General features: G+C 35.7%; 1 protein-coding gene across 4 annotated transcripts in view; it reads right to left on the reverse strand.

The window, feature by feature from the left end:
* The window catches only part of CEP85L (centrosomal protein 85 like), a 212,838-nt gene that overhangs the window by 15,611 nt on the left and 179,777 nt on the right, over positions 1 to 17,450 (reverse strand). For all 4 annotated transcript variants that reach the window (XM_070496098.1, XM_014866119.3, XM_014866121.3 and 1 more), the window contains 4 exons: positions 12,052 to 12,204; positions 9,906 to 10,060; positions 5,167 to 5,284; positions 4,576 to 4,626 (listed from right to left, as the gene is read on the reverse strand). In XM_070496098.1, coding sequence (XP_070352199.1) covers positions 4,576 to 4,626; positions 5,167 to 5,284; positions 9,906 to 10,060; positions 12,052 to 12,204 — 477 coding nt within the window. The remainder of the gene's footprint in view (positions 1 to 4,575; positions 4,627 to 5,166; positions 5,285 to 9,905; positions 10,061 to 12,051; positions 12,205 to 17,450) is intronic.

A 17,450-nucleotide genomic window follows, 5' to 3' on the forward strand; every position in this document is an offset into this window, starting at 1 on the left:
CTGGAAATGGTCCTGAGGGCATATAGCAAATGAAGAAACATATATTCAAGAAAATGTACTAAAACTTAGTAAGAACAGCAAAAATCTGTGGTATTTGAAAGAAAATCCACTCCATCCCTACACACTCACAGCTCAGCGAGATGGGAATTCTACTCCAGACTGCCACAGCCCGTAACACAGGACCCCTCTCCCCTCAGCTCCCACTCGGAGAGCTATCTTCCTAGGAAGGGCAGGACATCAGCATTTCTCACTCTGCCCTCAGCTACCTGTAGCTGAAGCTAAGTTCCAGGTAAATACACCCAAAAGGTGGGGGCTCCCTTCTTCTGCTCACGCTCCCTCCTAAGATGAAGCTTTACCTTGGGTGCAGCACCACTGAAATACTGGGGCCCTGACTGCCCGTGCCCTGGCTTCTGGGGCAGGGGTTCCACACTGCGAGAGGCAAGCCAAGATCTAGAGCTTCTGCTCACATCCTAGACACTCACTTAGAGAGAAGCTTGACATTGCTCTGGTCCGCACTGACCTGGCTCAGAGATTCTGCCTGGGGAGAAGCCAGCCACAGAACAGAGCGCTCCAAATGTCTCCCTAAAGGAACTGAATTAATTTGCAACAGTGTTGCAAAAGTTCAAGCCTAAGGGCACTTCAAAAAGAGTGGAGGTTGTGGTGAGAGGCAGCTGGGAGGATACCGTTACATTCATTGAAGGCATAGGCTAAAGAACAGGTAGCTACATTCCCAGAGAGAAACAGTGAAGGTGACAACGGGGAAGAGCACTCTTGGGAAGAGAACAAATCTCCTTTGAAGGAGCCAGAATGGGTCAGCCTGTGAAGCAATTTATGCCACACAGCATTGCTGAAAACAGAGTGATCAGCTGGCAATTAATGGAGCTTAACATTGGTGTGGGCATGAAAAGAAAAACAAAAGACCACATGTTACGTTCATATGAAATGTCTAGAAAAGGCAAATCTATAAAGACAGGAAGTAGATTAGTTATTGCTTCCTGGCAGGGGAGGGGATGGGGTTTAAGGGAGTGATAGCTCAAGGGCAAGGGGTTTCTTTTTGAGGCAATAAAAATGTTCTAAAATTGACTGTGATCTTGGTTTCATATACCTGTGAGCATACTAAAAATTACCGAATTGTACACTTAAAATGGGTAAATTGTAGGCCATGTGAGTTATATCTCAATAAAGCTGTTATTAAAAAATCAGCATGACATAAAGAAAAAACAACCTGCCTGGGTTCCTTTTCTTCCAGCTCCTGATCTGCTCTCAGGCTTATATGCAAGAGCTACCAAAACAGTTCAAATGTGGAAGAACACCCAGGTATCTTGGAACTACACATTTTTCTTTTTTTCACTTAAACCTCAGTCTTCCCAGTGGATTCCATTTCTGGTCCAATGAGCATGCTGAGGATTGTTACATTTCCTCATGACTCTAGGACTAGGACCATTGCCAGGCTCTCAGTAATAATTGCCTGGGGAACTTGTTAATAATACATATTTCAAGCTTCACCTCAGAGATACTGATTCATTAGGTTCACAATGGGCCCCAGAAACCTGTATTTTAAAAAGCCCATTCCAAATAATCTGAATATTCATATAGGTTTGGTGACCACTCAATAGCACATATAGGCTCAAGAACATTCTTTCATGATTCAAGTAAGCTGACTCCTTTCCTGCAACGCCCCCACCTCAAATCTCAAAGAACTGATTTTTCAAAAGTTAAATCCACCTTTTACATATTTTTTCTAACATTTTAAATAAGCAACAACTATAATGTGCATACAACAGGCCTATAGGTACCTTAAAGACTGTTCTCATTCTAAGTACAAACTCTGCACAGAAAGCGTACTTTTTAAAAAGCTACTTTTCATTTGATAGGAGACTTTTTTGGCTGTAGGTTTTTCAAAAATTAGTATTAATTCCTGATAAGAATATTTTTAGTTTTTCATGCATTATAAAGCAACTTCACATAGGTAAAACTCCGTAAAAATTTAAAAACTTTAGGAAGAAAGAACTTCACGTGAGGACACATCACAAAACTAGGATAACACAAAAACAGGAGATAAACATCACAATAATAATGGGGAACATTATATCAATCAATATTTATTAAGGTTAAAGAAAAGTTATATTCTACCTATGAAACATTTTACTGGCTATGACCCATTTTCCCACCATTTCCACTGAGAAAACCTGCTGGATGAAGGCTTAAAGAGAGATTTGCTCAAAACTGGAATAAGACCTTCTGACGCTGTGGGAACGTTTATTCTTGAAGTGTTCTAAATAGGACAGACTGTCACAGTTTTGAGATTGGTGGTTCCAAACATGCCTTTAAGAGTGAACAGTCTTAATGACCTTTAAAGCATCATTCTGTCTTTTGCGAGACTATGATAATTCATAGACAGCTGTCAATTCAGAAAGACCACTTAAATCCATAAGCTCTTTCCCTGAGGAAACATTTTAATGTTAGAGAAAACAAGTAAACATAACAAACTTTTTAATCTGTATCTCTTCCACCAAAAGATTACAGTGATAACAGCTCACTGGAAACACGCTTACGTAAGTGAAATGCGCTTTTGAGGAATAGGTAGGAAGGAGGGTAATGCCCAATGAAGAACTCATGCACATTCTGACTGCAGCCATGTTTATAGAAATGATGGGGAACACTGTACTGCGAAACATCTTTCTATATTGTATATCGACAGAAGAAAAACCTGTAGGAGAAGCAGCCAGTTCAGCTATACTGGTTTCATGGATATAAAGAAAGGCAATATTTCTAAATGATTAATGAATACACAAGGTATTCACGCCAGTTAACAATATCATCTTGACAACTGAACAAAACAGTAGATAAATCTGTATTTCTATAGCACTGAACTCAATATGAAAATCAGCATACAGTTTTATATGAATTACTACTTTTTCTATATTCAACAAATACAATATAATGAGTAGAAGACTGATTTCTCCTCAACTTCCATCGTTGTGAAGCAATAAACTTGCCACTGACCTAAACCAGTTAGTACACGACTTCTACTGCAAGGTGGTAAGCTACAGCGGTACTTTAAATATAGCATTTTCTCTCTGTAATGCTGCCTTATCTTTATCTCCTGTAAATTGGACATAAAATGAACACAGCAAAAGATTTTATTTTTCTCTTTTGTCATAAAATTTAAACTGTAAGAATAACCTGCTTGTACCCAAGGCAATGCAATATTTCAAACCAGCCTAATGAACTTTTAACAAATTTGGTCTTCTCAACAGTTTGCAGGGACATAGAAGAAGCAGTGAAACATGAAATTCTAATAATACTGAGTTTTCTTTGTCTACTAAACACTCTAAAATGGAACTACTTCCCGGAACTATGGAGGAACAAAACACTCAAACTATAATGGCAGTGAAATCTTACAATAACTATTATACTGATAGCTTAAACTCATAACTCATGTTTTAAAAAGGTTGGGAAGCTCTCTGCCATCATTAATTATATTTTGTGTTATTTTGTCTATGCAAAAGAACTTGAAGAACTTAAAAAAACAGAGCTATAGCATATGGGAAGGCCATCATACTCTACACAGGAGTAAGGTTGGCCATTCTTTATGCAAGCAGTTGGGAGAAACTAGGCAGCTTTAAAGAACTAGTGATTGAAGGGAACTGCTATATTATGTGTATCAACTTGATAACATGCCCATCAACTGTAGTACAAAGGAATGCGAATACTTTTTCAACCCAAAGTCTTCTCTTTAGGATTCTCTCTGTGGTTTCCAATGCTAGAGAAATAATTCACATTCATTTTTTCAGAACAGGCAATATTTTCAGGTTTTTACAGAGTATACACCTTCTATACTCATCACAAACCACCAAACAACAAATAAACAAAACACTTAGCTTCTTCAACTGTGAGGGACAAAAAAATAACAAGTTTATTTAAACAAGTAATGTTAAGCAAAAAATTTTCTCATTATCTGAGGTATATTTGTTTTCATCTATAATTTTCTATTAAAATAATATCTTGATATGTATAGCCAAGTTGGCCAGTTATCAACACTTGCTGTCTGTCTCTGTGAGCAAATTATATACTAAACCTATGGACCTAGATGGCCAGAACGGCTAAGAACCCACCTCCTGCCCCCAAAAAGACTGCTTCAAAGGATAAGACAACAGAATTAATGAGTATTTTGTCTGGGCCCAGATATTTGGAATTATTAGGAGGGAGAGGGCTCCATGCCCAGTCACAATGGACTAGGAACAGTGCATTGTCTTTAATTAGTAGATCACTGATGGCCTTAACCAAATGTGATCTCAGTAGTAGAGATAGACTACAGCCCATTAAAAAGAGGAACGGTGACGAATAGAGAACAACTTTCACAACTTTTTTAAGAGTTGATTTACCAAATAGCATTTTCGTTCTAAAAAACTGAAAGATTAATATTAAAAAATTTGCAACTTCATTTCAAGTGCTATTAATCTTTTCATACAAAAAAATATATATACGCTTTACTATTTTTTAGGTTATGTAACCATTAAGCATATAAATCAGCATACAGCTAAATTAAAATCAGCACAAAACATTCCTTACCTGAATTTCTAAAATCATTCTGTCAATCTCATCTTGTTGGCTGTCTATGATCTAAAACAAAGGAAATAGACCGGTTTGAATCAAATTGTTTTTTTAAAAGTACCAATATTTCAAGAATAAAAAGCAAAGCACAGGAAATTATTAATTTATTATTAAAAAAATCAGGGTGTGATTTTATTTTTCACAAATGTATCCATACCAAGTATCCTTTAAATAGCCTATGATTTGGATCACACATATATAAAACTGCAAAAGTACTTCACCAGTTCTCGATAAAACTTTTCTATAATTTATGCAATTTATAAAAATAACTGTGAGACAGCCTTTGAATAAGTTAGGAAGGAAAAAAATATCCTTTTGTTTTTGCTAACAAGTAATATAATTTCCTGAGTTTGGCTTTTATTTAAATTTAAATTATTTAAATTTACTTAAATGGCTACTTCCAAATAAAAACATTCAAACTAAAAATTCCATAAGCTATTAAATACCAGCAAAAATATAAATTGAATAAAAGAACTATAAATTATATATCTATATACACATATCCACATAGTATAGACTTCATGTTTATAAACAAAGATATGGACTGACCTTACTAGCATTCTCATTTTGCTCTCGCAAGTTATCATTCTCATTCTGAAGCTGTTTTGCATCTAACATGGGAAGGCGGATTCCATCTTCAAGGCATCTTTCTACTTTTTGCTGCAAACTGTTTGTTTTAGGAAGACAATTATATGAAGAAAATAAGTTCTGTGTGCTAATTTTGGTAGACGACTTCAACATAAATGAAGTTCCTTTTTAGGGTCTATAGTATTTTTTAATCAAGCAATAATCAAGACCTACAGACAGTATATGAATAAGTCTGAGTACTTACATTTCATACGAGTAAGAAATAAAATGGAGGCTGATTGTCTTTTCAGAAATGGCAAGTATGAGACTAGAGTCAAGAGTTGCTTAGTATGTGACATCCTTAGGCCCTAGTGAAGTCTCTCATGACCCTCATCTGAGCTCGGCAAGCCAAGCCCTGTTCTTTCCCTCACCCCAAAAGCACAGTTCCCTGATTAGAATGATTGCGGTAGGGAACCTAAGAACACAGATGGAGGTCTTTGTCCTTCATTCTGAGCTCAGCAAAAGTTTGTAAAAACCGTTGTTGCCTAAACCAGCAGAATTACATTGCTCCTTCATTAATAAGAGCAGCAATCTAACATATTTATTACTTAACCTAACAGTTTCTTAGGCTAGCCCCGGCAGAGAGCAGTATTTTAGAAGAGGAAATCACGAAAGAAAGCCACTCCGATACATTAAGAATAAAAGGATAAAGGAGAAAGACGGTCTTAGCCTTGAGAAAGGAAGAAGAGTCATGTTTGGGTTAAAGAAACTTATACTATTAACAATCATGACCAAAACCAAAACCTAACGGCAAGACACTAGGAAGAATTCAACTTCAGCTTGTAATTATACTCAAGAGTTGCAGAGTACTAAAAGAAATAGACTTCTTATAATCTGAGTTTTGACATTTTCATTATTTTAAAATTATTTTTCTTTATTAGTGAAAATATTTTTTTTATTACAGTAACATCGGTTTATAACATTATATAAATAATTATTTTTCTTCTTCCAAGTATTAGGAGTATCCTGTGCTTTCTTTCTCTTCCAAAAAAAAGAAGAAATGCCATATGTAGATTATGGACAAAGAATTGACAGTCCTAAAGTACAATGAGGGCTTCAGATTGTTAATAAACAATGGCACCAGAGAAGTTTTTATGTATTATGAATGTAGTCCACTGCTTCGAAATATATGGCTACTTGTCATGAAAGTATTTATTTTTTCAGTCTAAAAGGGGAAAATACATTATTTCTATCTCAGAATAAGTTCTTTCCAAAATCAGTGTCAAAGACACTACTCCTTCTGTATTCAATAACATTCCAAGAGAAATAAATTACATTAAAATTATTAAAGTCTTTCATATTAAAAAAAAAAACAAAGAAAATGAGCCAACTATGAGGAAGGAAAAATATACCGTCATGGAAAAACACCAAATAAGGTCTTATTTCATGTATACATTCTCAATTTATGAGAATTGAGATGCTTCATTCGAAGCATGCTCACTTAGAAAAGTAATAAATCTCTTAAATAGCAAAGGTGCCAAGGATGACATTAATAGGGATCCACCTACATATTTTATTTACATCTTCATTTCTAATGGAAAACTACTCTTTTCAAGAAGACAATCCATTTATAACCGCAACAAAAAGAATAAAATATTGAGGAATAAATTTAACCAATGAGGTGAGAGACCTGTACACTGAAAACTATATGATATCATTGAAAGAAATTGAAGACGACATAAAGAAATGGAAAGATATTCCATGTTCATGGATCGGAAGAATAAACATAGTTAAAATGTCCATACAACTCAAAGCAATCCATAGATTCAATGCAATCCTAATCAGAATTCCCATGACATTCTTCACGGAAATAGAGCAAAGAACCCAAAAATTTATATGGAACAACAAAAGACCCTGAATAGCCAAAGCAACACTCAGAAAAAAGAACAAAGCTGGAGGCATCACAATTCCTGACTTCAAAACATACTACAAAGCTATAGTAATCAAAACAATGTGGTACTGGCCCCAAAAGAGACAAACAGATTAATGGATCAGAACTGAAAGCTCAGAAATAAAACCACGCATCTATGGACAGTTAATCTTTGACCAAGGAGCCAAGAACGTACAACGGAGAAAAGAAAGTCTCTTCAATAAATAGTGTTGGGAAAACTGGACAGCCACATGCAAAAGAATGAAAGTAGACCATTATCTTGCACCATACACAAAAATTAACTCAAAATGGATTAAACAATTGAATATAAGACTTGAAACCACAAAACTCCTAGAAGAAAATATAGGCAGTACAGTCTTTGACACTGGTTTTAGCAATATCTTTTTGAATACCATATCTACTCGGGCAAGGGAAACAAAAGAAAAACTTAACAAATGGGACTACATCAGACTAAAAAGTTTCAAAGCAAAGAAAACCATGAACAAAACAGACAATTCACCAACTGGAGAAAATATTCGCAAATCACTTATCAGACAAGGGATTGATTTCCAAAATATATAGAGAACTCATACAACTCAACAACAACAAAAAACCAACAACCCAATCAAAAAATGGGCAGAGGACATGAACAGACATTTTTCCAAGGAAGATATACAGATGGCCAACAGACACATAAACGATGCTCAACATCACTAATTATTAGGGAAATGCAAATCGAAACTACAATGAGATATCACCTTACACCACTCAGAATGGCTATAATCACCCAGACAAACAACAACAAATGTTGGAGGGGATGTGGAGAAAAGAGAATGCTCATACGCTGCTGGTGGGAACGCAAATTTGTGCAGCCACTATGGAAAACAGGGAGATTTCTCAAAAAATTAAAAATAGAACTACCATATGATCCAGTTATCCCACTACCAGGTATTATTAATCAAAAGAACTTTTCTATAATTTATGCAATGATCCAAAGAGATTTATGCACCTCTATGTTCACTGCAGCATTAATCACAATAGCCAAGATGTGGAAGCAACCCAAGTGCCCTTCTACAGATGAATGGATAAAAAAGATGTGGTATATATATACAATGTAATACTACTCAGCCATAAAAAAGACAAAGTTATCACACTTGCAACAACATGGATGGACCTTGAGGGTATGATGTTAAGTGAAATAAGCCAGACAGAGAAAGACAAATATTGCATGATTTCACTCATATACGGAAGGTAACAAATACATGGATAAAGAGAACAGATTAGTGGTTAGCAGAGGGAAAGGGGATTGGAGGTTGGGCGAAAGGGACAAAGGTGCACATACGTATGGTGATAGATAAAGATTAGACTACCGGGAGTGAGCACGATGAAGTGTATTCAGAAACTGATAAACAATAATGCACACCCCAAATTACACAATGTTATAAACCATTATAAGCCAAAAAAAATTACTTAAAACAAGAAGAAAAAAGAATACTAAGCTCAATGTTCTCCAAAAACCTAATAAAAGAGAAAATCTAAATAAAAGTGAAAGTATAAAATCATATTAAATATATAAAAGCACACAGGGGACCAAAACAAACGTTCGAATTATTTTCAGGTGTTCCTAATTCTATTTATAAAACAACACAGCTTGAGTTTATGATCATAATGCCCTATAAAACAGAACAGATACATTACCTCTTTTCATTTTACCACTAAGATGATAGAAAAAGCTATATGGTTGAATATGGAGGTCAGGAAGCTGTTTTGAGACTAGAGAATAGGATATAAGATATGGAGACATAAAAAGGGAAATTAAAGAGCAAGAAAACAGGAGAAAAATAAAGGCAAAGTCAAAAGTATATGAAGTTTTTGGAGCTGAGATCAGAAACACTGAAGAACGAATTGTCCCAGAAATCAGAGTTTTTCCGCGCTGAAATCCAAGAAAAAAAGTAGACTAGGCATATTTAAGACTCAAAGTGGTACTACAGCAATATTAACATGGAATTATCAGATAGATTTTGATTAAAAAGCTGAGAATACACTGACACATATAATTGATATATATAAGCATTAAGAGTGTATTTCTTAAATTTAGCTTTTTTTGCTGCTTTGTTGTCTTATTCTAGTTTTATCTATTTATGGTTGATAATCTATTAAAGTTTAAGTTTTATAAAACCGAGTACATGTAGATGCATATATAACATAGTTCTCTAGGTTTTTCAAGAATCCAATATTAATTTCCCAGCTTAAATACATTAGCTAAATATACTAACAAATGACATTCACTGTAATTCTAACTGTTTTTTCTAAACTAATTTAAAAGAAAAGAGTCTATGAGGCAAGATACGTGCGGAAACTTGGAGGGTACACGGCAAAACAGCCCTGTGTTTCTCTGCGGTGGGGTCACATGGGCGCCAGTAACTTCACTTAGACACACCTCATTAAGGAGTGCCATCTGAGTATTTGGTGGCCTCTCTTTTTGTTATTTAGAATTTTTACTTACTTTTTGACAAAGTTATCAGACAAAGAGTTTGTGTTAATGCTTTTAGTTTTCAATTGGTGTTCGCATTTTTTTTTTTTTTACTATTATCATCTAAAACCTCTGGCAAGATGTCAATGTTAAATCACAACTGAGACAATCTGTTTCAGTGACATAGTACTTTTGGTTCTTAACAGTACATCTTTGAGAAGAATAGAGTAATAATTATAAATTAACATATTTTAAGTAAAATGCCTTATAAAAACATAAATAACTTAAAAATAACAGAATTACTGAAGGTTTTCTTACCTCTGAACTGTAGTTACCAACTCCTTCTCTTTCTTCTTCTGGCATATTAACTGTGCCTCTTTCTCTTGATATTGCTTTTTGGTCTCTTCAAGCTTTTTTTCTGTATCTATCAAAGCCTCTTGCAAATTCTTATTTTTTTCCTCTAGAATCTGCAGCTAAGGAGAAATTTTTCAAAGTTCATAACATGTGGAATATTAAATGTGTTTCTACTAGAAACTGTTACTGTGTTCTCAAGGATTAACAGATTCATGCTTAAAATCACACTATCTTCATTTCATCTAGAGTACTTAACACTTTATCTCCTCCTTTGTGTAAAGGAAATTTGGGAGAACGGGATTACGGAGAAGAGGAGAATGGGGTCAGAAATTTCCAGAAGACAGAGAAAGAAAGGTGAATGATCTCGATCTGGGGGTATTTTTTAAATTTTATTTTTAATTGTGGTAAAGTACACATAACATAAAATTTACTCTCAATCATTTTTAAGTATACAGTTCAGTAGTGTTAAGAACATTCACACTGTTGTACAACTAATCACCAGCATTCGTTTATCTTGCAAAACAATCCCTATACCCATTAGCAATTCCCAACTGTCTCTCCCCTCAGCCCCTGGCAACCACTCTTTGACTTTCTGTCTCCATAAATTGATTACTCTAGGTACCTTATACAGTATTTACTCTTTTGTGAATGGCTTATTTCATTTAACAAAATGAGCTTAGATTCATCCATGCTGTATTGTAGCATGTGTCAGAATTTCCTTCCTTTTTAAGGCTGAATTGTATGTATATGCCACATTTTGTTTATCCATTCATCCACTGATGCACCTGGGTTGCCTTCTCCTTTTGATTACTGCAAATAATGCCGTTACGACCATGTGCCATGTACAAAACGTCTGTTTGAGACCCTGCTTTCAATTATTTCGGGTATATACCCAGAAGTGGAACGGACAGATCATAGAGTAATTATATTTTTAATTTTTTGAGGAACCATCATATGGTTTTCCATAGTGGCTTCACCATTTTACATTCCCACCAACAATGCACAAGGATTCTAATTTCTCCACATTGTCACCAATGCTCGTTCCTTTGTTTTTTTTGACATTAGCCATCCTAATGAGTGTAAGGTGTTATGAAAGCATGTTTTTAATCTATAATCCTTTCTGTTCCTGCTCATGCAAACTCCTGCGTTCCTTCTTTAGTTTGTTCCTGACATTACCCTTTCTTAGTTTTACAATGTATAAATTAATATAAACAGAGAATGCATTACAGTTCTAGAGTCTGCAGAATAATGACACTGTACAGATTAGACTGATGATTCTCAACAGGCAGCAATCTGCCCCTGCCCAGGGGACATTTGGAAATGTCTATAGACATTTTTGGTTTGGGGGGAAAGTGACAGAGCAATGCTCTTGGCATCCAGTAGACAGAAGCCAGAGAATGCCGTTAAGCATCTTTCTATCCGCAGGAAAGAATCTCACAACAAAAAATTATCCACCCTCAAATGTCAATAGTGCTGAGGCTGAAAAATTCCATGATTAGAAACACTTTGAAAAAAGACTTAAGAGTGGGTTTAACAGATTTATAAGTAAGGTTTCAAGAGGACAGAGTCAGTAGAAAGACTTTGGACAAGGTATCGTTAAGAAAGGAAAATGGTCAGAAGAGAAGTCAGAGGAGTAAATGGAAGTCACGGATTAAAGTATAAGAAAGAATTTATGGAGAGATTAAGAGAATAAAGAAAACAAATCAGATATCTGGAAAGATAGTCAAAAACGGTCTTGTTTACTCTTGGTGGATCCCAGAAAATATGGGGAAAAGTCAGAACTGTGGTGCATGCATGTGTGTGTATGGGGCGGGTGTCAGACCGGCTTAGAAACTGCCTTTTGGAGTAGAACACTAAATGAGAGAGTTAAGGTACAAGTCCAATAGGAAGGTAACCACATATTAATTAACAATAAGAAAGACCTATTCATGCTTAGATGAACAAAGTTTCTAATTAATCTTAAAAACAGCAATTTTAATGGATTTAACTTATAATTAGCCAAATATATAACTAAAATTTTACATTATAAAAATTACAAAACTTCTAAAATGTCAACTTAAAAATAAATGTTTTCACGTCATTTAAAAATGAGCATTTTATTTAATGTTACCTGTAGACTCTGACTCTGTACATCATCTAGAGTTGGAAGATCAGCCAGATACTTTTCCAAGGTCTCAATTCTTCTCTGCTTTTCTTTGTTTTGTTCAGATTCCTTCTGGCATTTTTTTTTCAGGCTACTGATGTATCTATCTCTGGTTTTAAGCTAAAGAAAAAGATTATGACTCTTCAGTGGTTTTGTCATTAATAATCGAAACCAACACTCTAATCTTGAGCATCCTAATCTTAGGTAATTCTTAGGCAATAACAGTTCCAGGTTATAGTTAAGACCACCACCAACTCACGTAAGATTTACCCGATTTCATCAATTCCAAGATTCATATTTTTTTCAAATTTTTACATTACTGAAATCAAGAGTTTTTGAACTTTGTTTGCTTTTACAAGTGATAGCATTCTATAAATTGCAGTCAGCCAGGTAGCAGTAATGATGTAGTTTTTATTGCCTGCACATGTGCAAAGTTGGTTAAGCCCATTCATATCTTTGGTATTTCAATAGTGTCATGAATATGTTGAAACTATGTATTGAGTTTAAATGATGCTTAAAATACCTTTAAAAATGTTCCATTATAATTAGGCATTAAAAAAGTTACTGGGTACCTAGAAAGACACAGAAACAGAGCTGTGGAGTATAATTTTGAAATCAGTGAAGCAAGTATTCATCTCTGAAGGAATGACTCTAATTTCTTATTTTTTTCAAATTTATATCCAAATGTTTCATGTCAATAAAGAAAGGAAGATAACCTACAAGCAATTAAAGCTGTTTTGTTACTACCAGACTTGCAAAGGAATTACTTATCATGTACTAAAGTAACTCAATCAAAGCCAGTGGAACTTAGCAAAATTACCAAATACTTAGGACCTGAAAAGGACTAGTGAGACCAATCTATACCTCAGGAAAGACTACTGTTAAGGCATTGTGTCCTAAGTGGACTTGAAGCATATTTTCTAAAAGTTACATAAAATAAAGGTGTCCCTTAGCACTAATGTGATCTTAGTATTGATGAAATATGTTAATTGAGCACCTACTATAGGACACACACCATACATGATCCTAGTAAATCCTAATTTGCATAGGCTGAAGCTCATATTTTTATGTACTAATTTTTTTCACCTTTCCACTGGAAATATACTATCTTTAAATTTCATATCTTACATTCGAAGCTCTTTCATACTTAAAATCAATTAAAAACAATCTCTGTATACAAGCAGTTGTCTAAAAAGTAAACTCTAGGGGCCGGCCCCGTGGCCAAGTGGTTGGGTTCATGTGCTCCGCTTCAGGGGCCCAGGGTTTCACTGGTTTGGATCCTGGGCACAGACGTGGTACCACTCGTTGGGCCACGGTGAGGAGGCATCCCACATGCCACAACTAGAAGGACCCACAACTAAAATATACAACTATGTACTGGGGGGATTTGGGGAGAAAAAAGCAGGAAAAAAAAAAAAAGATTGGCAACAGTTGTTAGCTCAGGTGCCAATCTAAAAAAAAAGTAAACTCTAGACTCATATTTAGGTTAAACTACCAGTCTCCAAATATTTAACCTTCTTCTAGAAACTTACAGGGTTCTAATATATTTTTACAGCTTATTCCCATATTCACCAGGGAAATAAGTGCCAGTAATTAGTAGTATAATGGATTACTCTTTCAAATTTTATTAAAGCTAACGCCCACAATCTAGTTTCTTTTATGCCTTATCTATTTTCTTTCAGGTCCAATGTATAACAACTTTTATTAAAACGACTTGAATTTGAAAAAAAAAATCACATCTCATTTCATCTATTCATTTCATCAATAACATTAGGATCCATTTATTACCTTGGGAAAGGAGCAACACAGGAAAACAGACAAATCCTATTATTTATTGGGCTTTCTCAGGATTAAAGGCAAGTTGCTGGTGTGACAATTTAATGTGTGATTTACCAGAACTCACAGAATGTTGGCATTGGTGGTGGCCTGAAAGACCACATAATAAAATTCCCTTTTCTAATATGAGGCCCAGAGATCTTAAGTGGCTCGACTACCAGTAACACAGAGAGAGTTGGGATTTAAACACACACTGTGTGACTGAAAGCCAGTGTTCTTTCAACTCTTCCACAATACTCATAATCAGATTCCCACAAATTCTCTAGCAAATAGATTCCACATCAACAGATGCTCCATCAACAAAGCCTACTCTTGCCTTAGCAAATGACCCTGTAAGTTACAGAAGTAAACATATATAGCCTATTTTTACTAAACACTCCCTAATTTACACTTAACTGTATAAGTGTCTTAAATGCGACACGATGATATTCTCAAAAAGCAGCCATTGGAACAGTGCAGTCATGCAGTCTTCTACCAGCAAAGATGCCCTACTTTTCTTCTTTTTCTTTGGTTGGTCAACTGTTGTCTTTGCTATTATTTCAGGCTTGCTGCCCTTATCACAAATCTCTGCCAACACTCTCCTATTGGATACCATCTCTGCTATTTGTTGACCACAAGTTGATCGCACATAATCACTGGATCCTGGGTTTTTTCAGCCCTGCTCACTGATGAAAGCTCATCGTATTTTGTTTTTGTTTTTTTCATTTTTTTTAACTTCAACGTTCTGTGTGGTCTCGGATTAACAGAGGTTACTGAGGTCTGAACTCCAGTCATGAGCTCCACGTGAATGAGGCATCACTAATAAATTTTCCCTGTTCTGTTTATAAAAGGTTAAATTTTTCCTTTCAAGGAGATATTATGCAATATTGAGATCATTCCTAGAAGGCAATAGGAGGACCTGTTTTAGAAGAGGTTTACAAACAAATTTATTTTTATTTTAAATATCATTGTTTGAACAAAATAGATTATTGAGGAAATTTTTTTCCTCTAAAATTTTTTATAAATCATTATTATTAGCCCAAAGCATCAGCTGTAGAGTTAAACTGTCTTGAATTCTACTCCTAGCTTTTCAACAATTTCTAGCTACATGCAGGACAGATTACTCAAATTTTCTCAAAGCTTCAGTTATCCCATTTTTAAAAATCAGGGTAAAGTATAGACCTCATAGGGTTTTTGTGAAGATTATGATTAAATGAGAAAAGGCATTTAATGCACAATAACACGCTGTCTGGCGCACATAAGAAAAAGTTCATCAAAGAGTAACTTTTATTATTATGATCACATTAAATGTTTTTCTGTCATCGAATTAGTCTTGATCAGGGCCACAGGGAGTAAATGCAGAAGGAAACAACACAATCCAACCTCAGGTGGGCCCAGAGTGTGGGTGAGTTGATGCATCATCAGTGAGTCTGTTTTCTAGCTTCTACACTCCCCTCAAGAACTCAAGTCATCCACCACAAACTCTACCCTCCACATTCAGCCCCCTCCTCAAGTGCCCCTGATACAGACATTTCCATTCCTAACTGCCTCACGCCACAGAGAGGCTATTCCTCTTCTCTTCCAAGACGAACTCTTCCATCTTGGTGTCTCCTATCAACCTTTCTCTATTCCTCTTATGAACTTGCTCCATCACACACCCACTCTATCTTTGATCTCTCTCTCTCATCATTCTTTCCCCAGTCCTTTGTTGGGGTTACCTCACTCCCTGTTCTTCCCTCTTGGCAAAAATCACTTGAAAGCATTCATTCATTCAATATGCCAGGCACCAAGGCTGGTGCTACATATGTTACAGTGACACATTAAGATATGTCCCTGCCTTCATGGAGCTTACAGAGAAATATTAAAAAATAATGATTATTCAGGGGAGCCGGCCCGGTGGTGTAGTGGTTAAGTTCTTGCACTCCACTTCGGCAGCCCAGGTTTTGCAGGTTTCGATCCCAGGTGTGGACCTACACACCACTCATCAAGCCATGCTGTGGCGGCATCCCACATACAAAATAGAGGAGGACTGGCACAGGTGTTAGCTCAGGGACTCTTCCTCAAGCAAAAAGAGGAAGATTGGCTACAGATGTTAGCTCAGGGCCAAGTTTCCTCAAAAAAAGAACGATTATTCAAAATTGTGTTAAGTACTGGAAAAAAGAAGAACAAAATGCTCTAGACGTAACAGGAGACATTGGAGGGGAAAGACATCTAAGCTGAGGCTTGACGAAACAAATAGGTGACCAGGGAGTGGGAGAAGAGAGCTAAGTATTCACCAGGCAAAGGGGAGACTTTGTGTAAAGATCCTGATATCAGCAACAAAGCCTGACCTATTTAAGCAACTGTAAGACACGGTCCCAAGACACAGTGTACTGGTGACTGCTACAGCTTAAGCTGTATAAAGAGGCAGGGTCTTTCAGGTCACAGGAAGAATTTGATTCTTATTTTAAAGATGAGATGGCATTAACGGGTTTTAACCAAGTCAGTGAAATGACTGGATCTTCATTTTAAAACGTTCAGTCCTCCACATTATCAAGAATGGATCTGAGAGGCTGTGGAGCAACTGGAACTCTCATACATGGTAGTGGAAGATTAAATAGTACAAATACTTGGGAGAACTTGAGTAGTTTCTTCCAAGTTAAATACCTACCCAACGAAGTACATGACCCAGAAACTCCACTCTTAGAAATCTACCCAAGAGAAATAAAAACACATGCATACAAAAAGTCTGGTACAATAATGTTCACAGTAGCTTTATTCATAATTTCCCCAAACTGAAAATAATCCAAATGTCCCTGAACAGGAGACTAGATACACAGTGGTATATCTATATAATAGAATGCAGCTCAGCAATAGATAGGGACAAATTACCAATACAGCCAACAGTATAAATAAATCTCAAAGACACTGAGTGAAAGAAACAGACACAAAAGTATGTATACTCTATGACTCCATTTATGTGATGTCTAAGAAGACTCAAAACTATAGCGATAAGAAAGTATGTCATGGAGGCGAAGGAGCCTGACTAGAAAGAAGCACAAGGGAACTTCTTGGGTGACTGAAATGTTTTGTGTCTCATTTTAGACAGTGGTTCTATGTGTATATATTACCAGCAATACTCATAAAACTGAATACTCAAGATCTGTACATCTGACCGTATAGAAATTATTCTTTAATTTAAAAAATATAATAAATAAAACACAGAATTACAACAATAACAAAGAAGTAGAGGGCAAGGGTGAGCAGATAAGCAGGGCAAGAACAAATTCAGAGACACCAGTGAAGCAGCTATTACAAAAGCTTTGCCAAGACATGATAACTTGGACCCGGCTGGTAGTGCTGGACAGATTCTATATATATTTAGGAGACAAGCTTCATTAGACTTAGTAAATTTTCTAGCATAAGTAACTGAATATATAGTAATGAACACTGAAGAAAATTTTGTTTCATTTGAGAAGAACAGGACAGTCGTAAGGCAAATTAAGAACTGTGTTTTAGACATGAAAAGTTTCAAATAGTTATAAGACATCCAAGTAGGAGCCATCAAATAG

The sequence above is a fragment of the Equus asinus genome, chromosome 24 (assembly GCF_041296235.1).
Source record: "Equus asinus isolate D_3611 breed Donkey chromosome 24, EquAss-T2T_v2, whole genome shotgun sequence".
Taxonomy (NCBI): Eukaryota; Metazoa; Chordata; class Mammalia; order Perissodactyla; family Equidae; genus Equus; species Equus asinus.